Source organism: Indicator indicator, chromosome 1, assembly GCF_027791375.1.
Source record: "Indicator indicator isolate 239-I01 chromosome 1, UM_Iind_1.1, whole genome shotgun sequence".
In the NCBI taxonomy this organism is placed as follows: Eukaryota; Metazoa; Chordata; class Aves; order Piciformes; family Indicatoridae; genus Indicator; species Indicator indicator.
This window is the reverse complement of record NC_072010.1, coordinates 122772578-122791720: the sequence shown is the minus strand read 5'-3', so window position 1 is coordinate 122791720 and position 19143 is coordinate 122772578. Positions and strand designations below refer to the sequence as shown.

The 19143-nt window shown below is 42.3% G+C and overlaps 1 protein-coding gene across 1 annotated transcript in view; it reads right to left on the bottom strand.

Moving 5' to 3' along the window:
* TMEM47 (transmembrane protein 47) overlaps positions 1-16390 on the bottom strand; it is a 28079-nt gene extending 11689 nt beyond the window's left edge. Inside the window, exon 1 of the mRNA XM_054399686.1 lies at positions 16056-16390. Within this exon, the coding sequence (XP_054255661.1) occupies positions 16056-16281 (226 nt within the window). The 5' untranslated portion in view covers positions 16282-16390. The remainder of the gene's footprint in view (positions 1-16055) is intronic.
* Between the last annotated feature and the right edge of the window lie 2753 nt (positions 16391-19143).

Below are 19143 nucleotides of genomic sequence, written 5' to 3'. Positions count from 1 at the left end.
AAAGCAACTTCTGGCTTTGGTCCAGTGTATTTTCTTGTTATTTTTATACATAACACAGTTATAAATAATATCCTTGCTGTCATAAATTTACATAAACCAAAATCTGTTTGCAAGCTGATGGTCATCACAGGTCTATACAACATCCAAGAACTAACTGGAAAGCTTCTGTACAATTTTAGAATGGCATGGGGTTTGCCCTGTCTCTTCTTTGCAAAAGAGTATCATGGAATGACCCAGGTTGGAAGGGGTCATAGAGATCATTTACTCCAACTTCCCTGCCATGGGCAAGGATGCCTCTCAACTAAACTCAGTTGCTCAAGGCCTCACCCAGTGTGCCCTTAAACATCCCCAGAGTGGATGCATCCAGTCTCTCTGGGCAGCCTATTCCAGAGACCCATCACCCTTGAACTGAAGAACTTCTTCCTAAAACCCACTTTAAAACCATTCCTTCTTGTCCTACCGCTAGACACCCTTATGAAAAGACTCTCTCCAGCCTCCCTGTAGGATCCCATCAGGTACTGAAAGGCAGCTGTAAGGTCCCCCTGAAGCCTTCTCCAGGCTAAACAACCCTAGCACACTCAGCCTGTTCTCACAGCAGAGGTATTCCAGCCCTTGGATCATCTTTGTAGCGCTCCTCTGGACTCACTCTGTGTCCTTCTCATGATAGGGACACGAGAATTGGGCACGGTATTTGAGGTGGGGTGTCACAAGAGCAGAGTGAAGGGGCAGAATCACCTCTCTTGACCTGCTGGCCACCCTCCTCTTGATGCAGCCTAGGATACAATTTGCTTTCTGGGCTGCGTGAGCACAGTGCTGGCTCATGCTGAGCTTCTCCTCAATACATCCAAGTCTTTTTCTTCACAGCTACTCTCAACCCACTCTGCACCCAGCTTGCATTTGTGCCTGGGACCGGCCCGACCCAGATGCAGGACCTTGACTTAGATTTGTTAAGCCTCATGCAGATGTCACCAGTGCACTTCTCAAGCCTGTCAAGACCCTTCTGGATGGCACCCCTACCCTCAAGTGAGTGCACAGCACCACACAGCTTAGTATCATCAGTAACCATGCCTCTCTCCAACAGCAGGCATCAAGAAAAAGAATCAGATCACTGCTTATCACTACTATTTAGTAGCTTGATGAAGATGACTGAAAATCATCTGTTGGGAAATAGATCTATGGATCAAATGCATCCCTCCTTACTTTGAAAATAACAACCCTCCTACAGTATTCAGAATAGTGTCTAAATGAATTACATAGTAAAAAAAAAATCCTAAATTAATGCAGGTATCTTAAGGTTATTTCGATAACAACAATGACAAAAATCCACATTCTCTTCTTGAAAAGAGCAAAAGTAAATGTTTTTCAAAAGTACATCCAGTTTCAAAAGGGACATAACCTGCTGAAGACACCAACAGGGTAGCTGTGGGGTCTGGGAATGGAAGGCTGGCAGCTATTATCACCAAAAAAGCCTTCATATATTACATGAAAAAGAATGAAGGGGATTAAAAGAAGAAAGTGATTAGAAGAGCTATAAAAGCATTGTTAAAAAAGAAAGCTATTTAAAGGCGTGTTTGTGCAAGTACACAAATTTAATTTCTTCTAGAAATTCAGGCATGTTTTTTACTAATACTTTAATTATTCAGTACTCAACCTCCCAAGCTATTTTACTCCTCATTTTCTTATGGGGAGATTCAGGCATGTTGTTTACTAATACTTTAATTACTCAGTACTCAACCTCCCAAGCTATTTTACTCCTCATTTTCTTATAGGACCAAACCCTAAGGCTGGGAACAATCTCTCATTCTCCTCCTGTCAGCATGCAATCTATAACATCCAGTTTGCTGCATGGCCTGCTGCTCTACTATTACTGGGATGGAAATACAATTGCAGTTATGGATGGGAATGCTGTCAAGAGTGGCTTTTAATGTTGACATGATCCTTCAGAAATACTAAGTGGTTAGTGTAGTGATGATTTAGAAAGTATTCTTCCAATATCAGAGTGCATTACAAATATAAAATAGAGAAATAAATAAACAGAATGGACCACTTTGGAACAAAATGAAAGGAACCCTTGTTACTAGAAAATTGCACAAAGACCAGACACATAAATCTGTATCATCCCCAAAGTTAGAAGCCCTGCAAAATTGATGAATAATATCAAAGCATCAGATGGGAAACTCAGAAGCTAACATTTTTGAAAGCCACTAGAAACAAATTATGAAATGTTTATCTTCACATTGTTCAGACACCAAAGTCTAATGGCCAACAAAAGGTGTGCAACACTGGAGTAGCAATTAAATGAAAAGGAAAAAAAAAAAGAGCAGAATATCCTACTGTTTTCTAAAACAGCATTGGCAAAATCACCAAATAAGTGAAAATAACTAAAGCAAAGGTGATGTAAGTGTAAGGCTAGACTAGAGTTCAGCTTCCAGGACACGGGTATCTATGGATTTTGGAAAGGTTGAAAAATAAACAAACCACCTTATTGTAGTACTGATGTGGGAGGTAAAAGGACAAATGACTGTTGGAAGACACCTACACTCCCAACTAAAAAAGAACTGATTTAATTGAACAAAATTAATTCCTTGGAGAAGAGAACCTACTCAGTAATGTTGACTGTAGGACAAAAGTGAGGCTTTTAATGTTCCTTACTGCTAGCTGAGGGATTAGGTATTGAAAGTTGTGTTCTGAGCCACAATGTCTGGAATTGCCTCTTTATTTTAGCTTCAGCCTCCATTCACAGGTGCATACAGTGCTACCAGCCTTTGCCTTGAGCTGCAGCTGAGAGGGATGCTGGTTAAAGAACACCCTGAAGGTCAGACACTAGTGCACAAAGAATGCTAGACTGAATTTTCCTATATTGCCTCTATTACCATAGAAACTACATGATTACATCTCCTTGTCATCTTAGAAAAACCTTAACTTTCAATTCTGAAAGCCATTTGATCTGGTGACAAAATAAAGCTTATGTTGGATTAAGGAAGTAAAATCTTCTGTATGGGCCTTCCACTTAACAGTAATTACTTTCCAAGAAAAAAAAAAAATCCGTGCCACTGGACTTTATACAAAAGAAAAGAAACAGCCAAAGAAAGTGGAATCACTGTCTCTGAAAGAACACACTGTAAGTTAGATAGGTACAGCAATATAACCACAGACAGGAAAACACTGTCCTGTTCCTCAAAGTGCCCAGGTGTGATTTGTAGCACATGGCATCCAAAAGGGAAGAGCAGACTGTGCTGTTACACAGTGTTATTGGTACACAGAACATAAACATCATAAACCTATTTTAAGGTATCCAAAATATGCTTGCACCATTTCTAGGCACGCACCAATCTTGCAAATAAGTTACTATACTCAGTGGAGGAGCCTGGGTAGTTCAATGGGACTGCTTGTTCTCCCAGAGATAGAAACATGTATAAACATGAGCAAAATGGGAACTTGTAGATAATAATTATTAGTTTCCTGGATTCAAAGCACAATGTGGTGACGCTTTAAGAATACACAACAATATTTTTCACTGTACATCACTACAGTTTATTTACACCACACATCCACTAAGAAAAATGTTAAGAACCAGTAAAATTGCACTCCCACAAATCTCTTTAGATTTTAAAAAGCATTGTCACCTCACAGTCGTGCTCCAATTAAAGTTGTTTTGTTTGTAACTGCAGTCAACAGAAAGCATTAAATTTAGATCTTTTCAGTGTTTCACCATTTTAGCAATACATTAAGAGTTACACCAAAGCCACCTATCCCATCCAAAAAAAAAAACCAAAAAACAAACAAAACCAAAACCAACCCAAATTAACACGTTTTTATGATCACAAGTAACTTGAGAGATGTCTTAAGAAAAGGCTCACTTAATGTGTGCTATTTTTAGGTGTGAAATTCTAAACGTGTTTTTGTGCTGCACAAGAAGCATCACAATATCTATAAGCATGAGAAACACAAACTGCAGGGTTGATTGGGATGACACTGCTTGCACAATTTTTATTGTAACCATCTACCTATTAATTTGGGGATATGGATTTCAATATTTGGAATCATATATAAAAATATGAACTTAGACTATGTATTTTAAAAACACATATGGCATAAAATTTATTAAAATTACCACCTTTAGTTTAAAACAAAGAAACAAACAAAAACCCCAACAACCAAAAAAAAAAAAAAAAACAAAACAACCAACCCACAAAAAAACCCAAACAACAAACCGACTCCCTAAACCATGACAATAATGTTTCTTTTCAGTTAACAGATCATATATAACTTGGTGCCTTTTTGTAAGGGCAGCATGGTCTCATTGGTCTCTGGAAATTCTGCCTGCTTCTTAATGATACAGAAGCACAGTGTTAATTGCACACTGAAATGTGTGACTCCTCTCTCTTCTTCCACCCCTCCCCCCCCAAATGTAATGACCTAAGGCTTTGAGCTGTACATTCATTTTTAATTAAGAGCAGATCTATCTGTGTTATTTCTTGGGAAAAAAAAAATACTTCAGTACTAGGATAAAATCAGGAAAAGTCATAAAAGGAGAAAACATCTCAAAGTTCTGGAATGTTGAATAACTATGTAATCTTTCAACGTGAAAAAGAGCAACACAGGGGGCTACGTAGCAATGCCATAGATTTCATGTTTTTAGCAAGTTTCCCCCAAATTAAATTTTATCTACATGGGATTCTACAGTAAAAGAAGCAGTGGACATAAAACATACTGTGGAATATGTGAAACATTTGTGTACAGGGTTCTTTGAGATAATGTGAGTGAACTGAATTAATCTCTTAAGAAATAATCATTTATTCCTTTGTTTTATACAATGGTTCTTCACCACATCATCTCTTCCCAGAGGCTGAAGTAAGAAAATGCATGCACAGCTGTTGTATGATGAAGGTAATGATTGAGCTTTTCCTAGCACTAAACAAAACCCTGGCAAGAAATAAAACTCAACACTACTCTTAGGCAACTTTTTCTGATTTATTGCAAAGCTTCATGCATCTACCCTCAGCCAATATATATTATTAGAAATTGCAATATAGCATTTAAATTCAAGAATAATGAATTAAAAAAATATGTCAAGTAAAGCATGGAAAGTTGAAGTACCCACGCATAAAAAATTCAATATCACCTACTCAATGTCATAACAATCAACTAAGATAAATAAGATAGCCAGAGATTCCTAGTTGCTTCACAATCAAAACTACTGGTTGACAGTTGGCTGAACATGAGCCAGCAGTGTGCCCAGGTGGCCAAGAAGACCAATGGCATCCTGGCCTGCATCAGGAATAGTGTGGCCAGCAGGAGCAGGGAAGTCATTCTGCCCTGTACTCAGCACTGGTTAGACCAAACCTTGAGTACTGTGTCCAGTTCTGGGCTCCTCAGTTTAAGAAGGATATTGAGACACTTGAATATGTCCAGAGAAAGGCAACGAGGCTGGGGAGAGGTCTGGAGCACAAACCCTGTGAGGAGAGGCTGAGGGAGCTGGGACTGTTTAGCCTGGAGAAGAGGAGGCTCAGGGGAGACCTCATTGCTGTCTACAACTACCTGAAGGGAGGTTGTAGCCAGGTGGGGGTTGGTCTCTTCTCCCAGGCAACCAGCAGCAGAACAAGAGGACACAGTCTCAAGTTGTGCCAGGGGAAGTTTAGGCTCCAGGTGAGGAGAAAGTTCTTCACAGAAAGAGTGATCTGCCATTGGAATGTGCTGCCCAGGGAGGTGGTGGAGTCACCATCCCTGGAGGTGTTCAGAAAAGGATTGGACATGGCACTTGAAGCCATGGTTTAGTTAGTCACAAGGTGCTGGGTGACAGGTTGGACTTGATGATCTCTGAGGTCTTTCCCAACCTTGTTGATTCTATGAGTCTATGATTCTATTCCTAAGTTTATAAACACTCACTAACTTGGTCATCAAACAGCCAACAAAAGTTTAAAAAACATAGTGATCATGTAAAAACAGAAAGGTAGAATCTAGTTTCTAAAAGTGCATTAACCACACAATCAGTCAATTTCCTTCCTTCAGCATGACCACATCCACAGACTCCTGTGGAAGGCCAAGTTCCATGGAATTCAACAGAAATACTGCGGTAAAACAAGTACTGCAGTGGCCATGAAGCTCTCACATAAAATTATTCCATGAAGAAGTCAATCCTTTGGAACCTCACCCAAGCAGAAATGATGGTTTTTAAGGAGCTGAGCTGTTCAGATGAATTTTGCTCAGGATGAAGGGGTTAGTGCTTAAAACTGGAATGCTCAGTGTCCATAAGTTATTTGGCCCATACTCTTCCACTCCTGTACAGCCAGCACCACAAGTACAGTCTTTTGGAACTCCATAGGGTACACTTCTGCACACTGCAGAGAGAAGTGCTTTCTGGCAGGTTCCATTCCAAATCTCCAGTAAGTTGCTTAAGCTACAGCTTTCCACAGTGGAGCCTCGTACAAAAATTGTGATAAATAAGTATTTTCTGCTTGTTGTCAGTTTCTGTAGTATGCTTATTACTGATAGCTGCTGGACAGATAAACTCTGGCTTTTATGGTTTATTGTATGGATTGAGAATAAGATTTTTTTTTTTTTAAGTATGAAAATGACTTGTGTATGTATCCTCAAAGTCACTTAGAAAGCATCACTAAAGCTATGGAAACCAGCCAGCTGCACCTGAATGCATTATTTCCTCAAGACAGAACTCAAAACACTTTCTTCTAAAAGAAGAAAACACTATGTAAGATCACACATATGTTAAAAGAAAAATGTTTGTAGAAGAGACAAAACTATTTTGTGCTTCTTTTTTCAGCAAGAAACTGAGCTGTTTCCTAAGTGGTCTTCACCCACATAGAGCAGCACATGGGGCAAAGCCCTCAGTAACTCAAGTTGCACAACACAGGTGGGTTTAACAGCATCTCTGCTTCACCAGATGTTTGATAACACCCAAACAGAAATTTGAGAATTTTATGCTAGATGCCAAAAATCTTATGTGTTTCAGAGGCTCCACAGAAGGAATCAGTCACTTTTCCATTACTGTATAAGGTGCCTGTAGGATGAAGTTCAATAAGGCAAAGTGCAAAGTGCAAGGTCCTGCATCTGGGTAGGGGCAAATCCCAAGCACAAATACAGGCTGGGTGATGAGTAGATTGAGAGGAGCCCTGCAGAGAAGGACTTGGAGGTGCTGGTTGATGAGGCATCATAGACTTACTGAATTGTCTGGGATGGAATGGACCTTCAGGCACTTAAGTCAGCAATGTGCACTGGCAGCCCAAAAAGCCAACCATATCCTGAGTGTGGCCAGCAGGTTGAGAGAAGTGATTCTGTCACTCTGCTCTGCTCTGGTGACACCCTACCTGGAGGACTTGTGATGGTTTGAAACTGTCTCTTTAATTTTTCTTTGCAAAGTTCAAGCAGAGAAAGCACTGTATCCAGCTCTGAAACCCCCAACACAACGAGGATATGGATCTGTTGAAGAGCACCCAGAGGAGGGCCATGAAGATGATTAGTGGGTTGGAGCACCTCTTCTATGAGGTGTGATGGTTTGAAACTGTCTTTTTATTTTTTCCTTGCAAAGTTCAGAACAGAGAAAGTGAAAGAGTGTAAATAAGTCACTATTGGGTACAAGAAAGCAAAATACTGATTGTTCTAAACACTTCCATTGGATAGATAGAAATGTTTAAGAACTATTACCCAAAACAAAGTAGGCATTCGGCACATTCTGCGTTCGGCAGTGGGGGCAGTTGCTGGGCTGTCTGGCTGCTGTTTCTTCTTCTTCTTCTCTTCTGGCTGAAGATAACACACTGACCTTGGCAGCTAAGTTAACAACTTTCTGCTCTACCTAACTCTGCTTTCTGTCCAAGGGGGGTCTGGGGGGGAAGCTCCTGGGAGGGAGGCCCCTTTGGGAAGGGTCCCCTTTGGGGGGAAGCAAAGGGAGCTTGGTTGTGCTTTTCTGTTGATTGTATATATTTGTAAATGTTGTGAATTTTGTATATTTGTACATATTCATTGCATTTCATCATAGATGGTAGACTCTGCTTGTAAATACAGCCTTCATTTGCTTCCAGACTGGGCTAGCCTGGTTATTGTCAGTGGGGGAGAATTTCAGCTCACACTGACACATGAGGACAGGTTGAGCCAGTTGGGTCTGTTCAGCTTGAAGAAGAAAAGGCTCTCGGGAGACCTCATAGCAGCTTTCCAGGGGGTCTACAAGAAAGCTGGAGAGTAACAATTTATAAGGGTCCATGGTGACAGGGCAAGGGGCAATGGTTTTAAACAAGAGCAGGATAGATTTAGATTAATTAGGGAAAAGTTCTTTACTATGAGTGTGGTGAGACACTGGAACAGAATGCCCAGAGAAGCTGTGGTCACCTCATCTCTGGAAATGTTTAAGACCAAGCTGGATGAGGCTTTAAGCAACCTGGCCTAGTGCAAGGTGTCACAGCCCATGGCAGGGGAGTTGGAACTAGATGTAAGGTCCTTTCCAACTCAAGTCATTCTCTGATTTAGTGTTCCTGATGATGAGTGGAGAGTCATTTAGAGCCAAAGAAAAAGAGAACAAACACACAAGACTTGTCCAAAATAAACCAGTTTACTGAGGCAAACCTGGGTATACCTGCATCTTGCTGAGATGCAGAATGATAATGGACTAACAAAAAAAGACTAATGAAGGAGGAAAGGAAGGCACCTCCTTAGCTGCAACATACCAGGGTCTAGAGGGCCTCTCCGAAACCATAAGGTCTTTGCTTCCCAGCTCTGGTTCCAGACTTGAACCCCTGCTTCCATTTCCCACAATAATTTCTTAAACCACTAGGGTAGACTGAAACTGCTCTCTTCTTCCATCTGCTAGACCCACTCAAGCTGGAAAAAGATAAACATGACATCTGTGGGGTCTGTGAAAAAGCATCTATGAAGAAATTTAAATCCGAGTCTTGCTCTGAAGTGCTTCTTACCTAATTGGCCCCTTACATCTTTCTGGTGCCATTTATACACCTTTCCAGTGACAAAAACACACTGAGTGCTACTATAAGCCAGTCACAACTCAGGGCTCTCTTGCCTCTGAACAAAAAAAGTCCTTAACAGTCTCCTAAAGGGTTGCACCCTTGCCACTTGGGCTTCTCCCATGGTTTTCCTTTTCTCCACAGCAAGATAATCATGATTAGAGAAGAAGAGGCCAGCTCCATTCCATGCAGATAACAGCTCAGTAGCAGGATGCTCCAGGCAGAAGGTGCTCTTATACCAACCCTCCCCAGCCTGGGAAGGACATGCTTGCTAGGTCAGAAAAATTATTAGGTAGCCATTGCACAGATTCCACTAACCTTTCAATGGCAAACACAGCTACCCTGCCTTCCATCCTGCCACTCACCATGCAGGGGACAGTCTGACTCCCAGACTGGCAAGCAGCACATGAAGCAGAAATCGTCTCAAGTTTCTCAGGATGGTCTTTACAGCAGTTTGCATAAAACATAGGCTGATTTAATCTAACTGATGTCTCCATTTCAGCTACCATGCTGAGACTGCTAGACTCAAACTTCCTGCATGCTTCGACACCACCAAAAGTTTTATCTCCTCTCTCTACAGGAGATCAGGCTGAACAACAGAGGCAATAAAGATATGATAAGCAACTCTACTGTTGTGCAAAGGAGACAGACTTTGCAAGACAACTATTCCCAAGGGGGTAGGGAGGGCTACAGATATATGAGCAACTTGAAACAGCAGGTGCTTGCTCATCTGCCCACTGATACACATCTCTCCAGAAGATGAAAGCTTGCATTCCTTAAACACAGTACATCTTCAAATAAAGAGTTAACTGGTGCCATCATATAGATCTTTACTTCATTATTTAAAGGCAACATGCATTGCACATCACTTTTGCCAACAGAGGACTTCAAGACAAGCACAGCATTACAGAAAAACATGTAATCTATAATTCATTTAGTACAGCATATGCTCAGGAATTTCTTCCATTGGATACATGGCATTCTTCTGAGAATAGCTCACTGCTATGCCATTTTAATTACTGGATTCATTCATTCAATTAAAAAAACAAAAACAAAAAACCCAGCCCAACCCAAACCACACATCCAAGAACCTCCCAAAAGCCTGGAAATCTTAGAATTATGCCATTAGGAAAGAAGTGTGGGAGATGTGTTATGCAAGCTTTTCAAGGGAAGATCACCTTTGCTGACCTCTCCTATATAATGTACTACTACATTTTAGCCATCTGAAGAAGTATGTTTTGCACTGGAATAGCAATGTGATTATTTCCCACAGTTACCAATGTTCTTCAAGCAAACTGGCAATCTTTTGCAATTTTCAAAACTCATTCTGCAGTTCCTTGAGAAAAAAAAAAAAACAATTAGCATCTAAAATAGTTCAAGAAGTACTTCTTGTCTTTTATATTACAGAACTGGAACAAGTAAAAATACACAAAGCAATATACCTGAATAGACTTCATCCCACCTGCTGCTTGTTATCTTGAATCCTATGTGGTCATCTTTGGCCATGAATCAGTAACAGAGGCAAGATTACTCTCTATATGATTCTAAATATAAAATCTCATAAAATATTTAAACCACTTATATTATCCCACTTGTGGGATGTTATATTATATTATATTATATTATATTATATTATATTATATTATATTATATTATATTATATTATATTATATTATATTATATTATATTATATTATATATATCATATCATATCTTATATTATATTATATTTATTATATTCACAAGGAACATTTTCACTCATTGGTGCAAGACTTTTATTAATAAAAAGTATTTTAAAGCAACAGGATACATTACTGATTTTAAAACTGCAATAAACAATGGCAATAACAATAATCCACTAAGTCTAGAAGTCTTCCTTCCTTTATGACTTTTTAAAGAGTATTATCAGTGATAAGGTGTATGGTGTTCTTGACCTGATCAGATAAACTCACACAAACTTCATGTATTACATGTTGTAACCATATCTCTTAGCTGGTTGGAGGTGGGTGACTGAAATGGTATCCTAAATCACACTGAAAGGTCCAGACTACCAAAGAGAAGTCTTAGATCTGCTCCTCCCACAGAGCCTGTCTTGGGACATCTTGAGGCTACCATAAGTGGTCCATTTATAAAATCAGGAGTATACCTGAAAATATTCTATCTGGGGCCACTGTGAGGGGTAACAAATTCAAGGCATTTTGAAAACGTTGAAGGAGTCAGGCAGACATCAGGAATAAACAGAGTATCAGTCATCACAGACTCACAGAATAATTTAGAGGGATAAGAACCTCTGGAGGTCATCTAGTCCAGCTCCCCATGGAAAGCAGGGCCGATCTCTAAGGCAGACTCAACTTCAAAGGTAAATCAGCTTGCTCAGGGTCTTAGATGCTGAGTTTGAAGTAGTGTGGCTTTTGATTTTATATCCACCTTCAGATGAAGCGTTGGAGTTGATTATTAAAGAGAGCAATATGCAAAACGCAGACTAGTTTTTAAAATCAGAAGGAATGTTTTATTAATTCCTCCTTACATTGTATGAGCCACTTCCTTCAGGCTTAGTAAAATTACATTTGTTCTTCTTATGTTATTTTATAGCAAACTCTCAGCCTTGCTGAGCATTTTACAAATATTGTCAACATCAACTCTGAGCAACGATCCAGATCTTCTAATGAGGAAGCTGCTTTTGAGCTAGCAATTTCCCCTTGGAACAACTCCTTAGCTTCTAAACAAGCAGATACCATCCAAGACTATCGAGCCATGTCAATTCAGGTATCTGCATCTAATGTATAATTAAGGTTAAACTCCTTCAAGTGCTACTGAATGAGCAGCCTCTGATGCATTTTTTTAAGACCAAATGAGAACAGAATTATAAGCATAAAACTAGACTCAAGTTGTTTTACTGCACTATGCTCTAAGTTAAGCTTACCTTTATGGTTGGTTTCACTGCTCAGTTTAAACACATACAGAGACTTTGTTTTACTTAATTCCTTGAGAATGTTTTGTCTTTCAAACATTTAGACAGTTCTAGAAGTATTCTTAAAGAAAAGTGAGCGTTGCATAAAGAAATATACAGGTTGTTAACTAACAGGACAGATAACTCCAAATCTTGAGGATGAGTGTAGTCCATCAGTATGAAGCCATCCAAACATATAAAATTTTTATATACACTGTTTTCACATTAACTGAACTGCTGCAAGGGAGAGATTGTTTTCTATGAGCAGCATGTATTGAAACCAAAATTCACAATGTTTTCCTGCACATCAGATTCTAGTGAACCATTTATGTCTTCCACTTCTTCTTTGTGTATCTATGATTTTATGATCTCTGATATAAAGAACCATAATGGCTGGAGTCTATTGTACAAATTCAAATTTACTACTATTAACTCTGAAGGCAGAAAACAACTCTCTGTACAGTTACATGCACGCTAGCATGTAATTTTGGGAAGATTCTGTGATAGAAATAAATATTCATACAGAACCCATAGCTCTTGATAAATCTGTAAATGAATGATCACAAATTAGGCATGAGCCACTTCAAATGAGGTCTAAAAAAATATCTTGTTTTAAGACACCAAAGGAACACTCCAAACCCTGTAAATCGTGGAGTTTTTTCAGTTTAGCACATGAATTTAAAACACAGCTGACTTAAAGACAAACTTGTGCATTATCCAAGTTAAGCTTTGATCATAGATAATAATTTTATGCTCAGACAGCCAGTGAAACGGTAAAGCAGCATTGCTGGATCTCGTATGTTTTGTCACAAAGCTTTTCATACTGGCAACTTTGATAGTTTTTCAGCTCCTGAAGTCTCAATTAATAGGAATTTTAGAATTTCATCTAGGAAGGGGGAGATGAGGGATACGTAAGAATACCTTGCTATCTCCTACAGTTACAGGAAAAGAAACAAAACAGGTGACTTACACAGACTCTAAAGCCTCAAAAAGCAGAAAAGCAAAATGAGGTGTTTGTAATCTTCAGATTTCAAAAATTAATTTGACTCATTATTTTACATCCTTGAACTATCAATATTGTGAATTTCTTACACAACTTGCAAAAAAGCAGTATGAGAGCAAAGGATTGCTTGCAGGCTATATATATATATATTAAAAAAAGCCCTCAAAACACTGAATGAATGAAAGCAAGAACATAATACTTAAAGCTGTAACTATGCTCCAGGAAAACACAGGGATTATTTCCGGCTATAACAGCAGATGTAATCATGTTCTGCACGTTTCCCTCTGCTCTCCACTACTAAATTGCCCTTTTGATAGCAGTCAGGGGTCCTATATCTAATTACAACAAAGATTTTTAATTAAACCTCGAATATGCTCTAACAGCTTCTAGCATGAGCTTGCCCTTGATGGTGCCACTTGAGGTGCTCTTCTTCAAGGGATGATGAAGTAAATCTCCTAAAACCAGAGGTGAAGATGCCTTTTTCCTGTGTGTACTACTGCTTTTCACAGCTAGCTAGCTCCAAAGCTGTTTGCACTGGTATCAAGCTAAAAGAGCTTTCCCTGTATGAGCTCTCCCTGTGGGGAGCCCTCCACTATCTCAGAAATACACCACTTGCTACATTCTCAATGTAGGAGGAAAGTGCCCTTAAAATATTAAGGGAAGCACACAAAATAGTCTCAAATATGAGCCAAATCCAACCTGGCGAACTTACTGGAAGCCTTCCTATTGACTTTAATAGGAACTGTAACAGACTAGCAAAAGGCAAAGGAAGCACAGTACAGTTTCTCAAATTTCAGATCTCCTCAGAGTGCAGCATTGCGTGCAAAACATGAGGAACACGAAGGCTTTATTCCAGTTGCCTCAAATAAAACAATCATTCATTTCTGCCCCAGCAGCTTGTGAAACCTGGCTCCCCTAGACTGGAAAGCATCTGAGGAAAATGCATAAAGCTCATTCAAGGAACTTTTATTATAGTGGACAGGCACGCATTTTTGCACAGGATAGAACACAAGGACAGGACAGATTTTCAGCACAGCAACAAAGCAAGCCACACTTCATTCCTATCCATCCTCATTCATTCATCTTCCACCTTCCCATAAACAGACAGGTGACCAATAAAGAGAGAGATTAGTGTCCTTTTATGCTGTTCCATAAGCTGTCCTGCTTTTCCCACTTGTGTGTGTATACACGCATGCGTGGTGGGGATATGGGTTGAGGGGGGAGCCCACTAAAGTGTGTGTAGAGGGGGGATGCCGGTGGGGGGGAACGGATTTGAAGCTGGTTTTCATTCAAGCTCTTTGAAAAGTCTTTCTGCAATCATGGGGATACTATTTCAGGAGACAGGGAGAAGGGGCAAAGGATTCACGTTGCTAAGGAGACACGTAGAAGCTGACATTCCTACATAAATTTCCATTTATACTGGGGAAGGAAAAGAAAGCTCTCCCAACTTCGTGTAGATACCCTGGTAACTGATTGAAACTGACATCTCTTTGTAATTCGTTTTGGCACTACTGATTTAAAACAAAACCCCAAACAACATCCAAACTCGCAAATATTATTACACGCAAGGACAAGGGGCAAAAAAAAAAAAAAAAAAAAAAAAAAAAAAAAAAGCACAGCAGTAAGGGAATCTGTGCAATTTCTATTCAAGCAGAGATCTGTTATTTTCCAGAATCTACAGAAGGATTTCAGAGAAGTGAGATAAAATGAAAGTATCTACAGCCAGCCCCCTGCCTTCTTTCCCAAAACAAAAATCTTGTCCCGCTACCCAACCAAACGGATGATTTAGTAAAGCATGTGTGTGTCTGTCTGCATGTGTGTGAAGGACAAGGACGGGGATGAAAACAGGGGCCAGGAGGGAGGAGGTGTGGGGGAATGAAGCTGGCTTCATTTGTCAGTGTTTTTATCGAAACTCCAGAAGTTGGTATCAGGCATAAAGTAAATACAGCAACCCATGAAAATCGAACCAATTATGGGACTACAAAAGAATTTATTCAACAGGCAGTTCATTCGTATCATTCACCACCTGTTTAAGTACTCCAAGCAATAGTGTAATGACATTTAAAAACAAATAAATCTATGACCAAAGACCTAGAAAGCTGAAGAACAGATGTGCACCAAGAAACCAAAACAGTGAGTGTAGCTTGAAGGCAAAGGAGTATGAAAGATGATGGGGAAGATCAATACCTGATAGAGAACGACACACAAGCACGCTCAGGGATGTAGAGAGCGAGCAAGAGAGAGTCCAGGAGTCCTCATTCGGGACAAAATAACAACCAGTTTTGGTTTAGAAAGCCAAAACTTTCCAACACCAGTGACTTTGGGAGAAGGGGCCCAAGGACTCGGGGAGTAATTAAAAGGTAGTTCATCCCCAACAGTTTCTCACTGTACGAGAACAAATGTCACACGGAAAAAATACTCAAAACTACTTCAAGCCCGAGATCTCTTGTGAAACCACAGTCCAGTGAGAGAGGCAGTCGGGCACTCTTTTCGCTCACGGAAACCAAGCTCATGTCTCTCCTGCACCCTAGACGATCTCGCAGAGGGACGAGCCGAGCACGGACTCTCGGTGTTCCCCCCTCTAACACAGGCTATTGACAGCGACTGCTGCCGCCGTCATCCAACCCGCCAGGCAGCGAGATGCGGGGTCGGTGCCGCGCAGCCCGGGGTGGGGGGGGAAGCTGGAGAGAGCAAGCGCCGGGATCGAGAAGGGAGAAAGAAGGATGAGGACGGACGGAGCGGCTCGGGAACGGGAAGGGTACGGCGGCCGGGAGGACAAAGATGCTGGGGACTTTTCCCGGCGCCGGCGGGCAGAGCTGGGCGGGGAGCCCGAAGGGGCAGAAGGAGGTGGCAAGGCAGCGCTCCAGGCACTGCTCAGGTCTGGAGGGGCTGGCCTCGGGAAGGGGTTGGGGCACAGTCCCGGAGGAGACAACGGTGAAGGAGACGCGGCTCAAGGGATGCTGACGGGGCATCGAGGGCACGGGGGAGGCGGCTAAGTCTCAGTGCCCAGGGTGCGGCCAGGGGAGCGGGCTGGGGGGAAAGGAGGGCCGGGGACCAAGCTGCGTGCTGCGCGACAGGGGTGCCGCCAGCGGGGGCGAGCGGAGCCGGAGGGGACTGGGGCAGCCGTATCTCACCGCTGTGCAGCGTCGACTCGCAGAGCCAGCTGTCCAAGTTGCCGGGCTTGCGGCAGGACTCCCAGAGGGACAGGTAGTACTGGTGGTCCGCCGTCACCCAGGCGGGGCTCAGCACGGCTCCCAGGTCCAGGCACAGCGCCAGGAAGATGCACACCAGTCCCACCAGCTTCAGCGGGGTCAACACCGAGACGCGCACCTCCTCCATGCCGCTACCAGCCGAAGCCATGGGGCCCGGGGGAAAGGAGGAGGAGGACGCGCTGCCGCCGGCCCCGAGGGGAACAGGAACGAGAGCCCAGCTCCACACAGAAGGGGCGGGAGAACAGAGAAACAGCGAGACCAGCGCTGACTAACGGTGGGGAGAGGCTTTCGCAAGCGGCGGGCAGCGCCACTCCCTCCCTGCTTCACCACGCTCCAGCCCCGGTGTATCAGGTGCAGCAGCTCCCCCTAGTCCTCCGGCACCTCCCGGCCCGGCGCGGCGCGGCTCGGCCCGGCCCGGCCCGACGGCTCCTCCCCTTGCCCGCCCCTGTCGGGGGAGGTGGCGGGGTCGGCCTGACCCCAACTCCGTCGAAGAAGGGGCGGGAGCGACGGCGCCGGGTGAGCAGAGGCCGGCAGCGGGGCGGGAGCGCGGCCCCTGCAGGCTCCGCCCCGACCCGCCAGGGTGAAGTTTGAGGAAGTTTCCCCTCGCCGCAGGCGGCGCTGAGAGTCGGTCGTCTGGCTTCGCGTTTGGCAGTGCAGCTCCGAGCGGTTTCGTTCGCTTATGGCTTAGGTGCCGTCGTCGGCCGCTCCTGGGAGGCGGGAGGGAGCACGACTCTGCTTGGCGGAGCCGTGGCCGTGTGTGCCGTGACCCCACACGTCTGGGCAGGCGTCACGCGTGGAAGCGAAGCGTGTGCCGGACCTGCCGTGCCGTGCTGTTAGTGGGGGCTGGGCAGCACCAGCCCCACCGCAGCCGCCGGCGGCTCCGTGTTAAGGCACCGCTACGGCGATAAACCTGGAAGAAACCGAAGGCCGCTTCGGATACAGGTTAAGCGGTGCCTGACCTTGATTCCTTTGCTGAAGCGACCTTTAAATCACAAGTGATTAGTGGAAGTTTTTAAAAAATCATTCAGCATTTCAGCGTTCGTGCGTGGACATACTTGGCAATTCCCGCTTCCCTCTCCCGTGAGCGGCTTTTCTGAGCCCAAATTAAATCTCGAGGAGGCATAAGTACTTTGCCCGGTTTTCATTTCATCTCTGTTTATTTTGCTTAATTAGCATTACGGTGCTGAGAATGTCAAGGGCAAATGTTTTGATTAGTTATTAAACATGAGTACTAGCATAATTCACTGTCTAAAGTAGCTCTCCCTCATAACACAGAAACGCATACAGGCACCAAGATACAGTGTCCATTACAGATGATTAAAAAAGGCAGATTCAGCTCACAGATTTTAAAGCAAGTGCTGCTACTTAGATTTTAGGAAAAACTATAAAATGGGAAAAGTCAATCCAGGAAAGCCATCTTCAAGTGGAGAACCAGAAAAAAATCTGTTCCATAAGTGATTATTATAGCTCTATTAAGAATATTTCTTTCCCCCAAAAGCTTCACTTAACCTTTCTACGATCCTGATCTTTCTAACTATCACTGTTTTCTCATAAATTTCAAACAGTGTAGGATTAAATCCTAATGGTGTACACAACTTTCTTCCAAGTTGTGTTTTGCTCTGTTCATAATCTTTTAAGGCTGAAGCAGAAAGGAAGAATATTATTTACATTAGAGGCTCCTCAGAGCACAAACAGCTCCACTCTTACCGCTTAGTCATAGGAATTTGCTTATAAGGTCTAGTCCTGGTTTCCCAGTGGTATTATGTTAGAGGACACATAGATGTATTGCAACAATTTCACCTTTTCTGAAGTACTTAGGTAGCTCCTCTATTAAAAACACAACAACCAAAGCTCAGTGCTCCCATTAACATAGTGGGGGTATCAGTGCATACAGCTAGCTCTGTGAAGACAGGTGTATTTCTAAGGCATTTTAGCCAGGGGTGTATGTGAATCAACTAACACCAGTCTGTCATGCATCTTGAAGAACAAATGTATTTCATTGACATTTTACAATATGAAAGAAAATTAGATTTTGGGGGTTGGAGTTTTGTGGGATTTAGTTTTGGATGTTTTTGATGTTGTTTTTTTAATGTTGTGTATCACTTCAGCAGGCATGTTACAAACCGTGTTAGCCATTTTGTTTGTCTGAGTCATGATTCCATTGCCTTCCAATTGTGAAATGTTAATTATTGGAAGAATATAGCAAACATAATTTTTAAAAAAATGAGAAAGGATTAAAAACTTTATGAAGACCATAGGTGTGCCAAGTTACAACACACCATCTCAAAACTGTATTTCATAAAAAGGAGAAAATGCCAACAATATAAATGAAAACTTGGAGTATTATACATAGAAATAGTACTGCTGCCTATAATGAATGTTGCCAGTGCTTTCTGTACAAGACTCAATTAGTTTTTACTTTATTAAACTTTGCTGCTTGGAGTTGCCTCTGCAACCTTGGGTTGATTTTTTTTTGTTGTTGTTTTGAAAGTTCCAGCTAAAGTTCAGTCATACATAGTGGGAAAAATAAATGTTTTCAGTGCCTACCTAAATTAAAGATTTCAACAAGCTTCTCAGTGAGAAGCAGAAGGTTCACACAGAGCACCCCTCAAAACACAAGCCCAACCACAACTTGCACCCTACTGTGCAGTTTACTATGGTCAACAGTTGTTGGCGTCTTTGGTTCTTCAAAGATTTCGTCTGTCGTCAGTGTGCTACGTCCATTCACAGCTTCTGCATCTGAACAAACAGCAGATGGGAGCTTGGGCATTCTCTAGCCTCTGCTTCCTGACCACCCACTGTTCCTGAAGTACCTGGGAGAGCCTTCTCTGATTATGAGATGTTCCCTTGCCTCAGAGGTCTTCTGCTTAAGGAGCACAGGAGAAACAGCCCATGTGGTGGGACCACTTAGTTGTAAGACACAATCAGACATCAAGGGTTCAAGAGTTAGAAAGACAACCTGGGCTTCAGAGCAAGGAGGGCTGGAAAGGGAAAGGCAGAGACTGTGTAA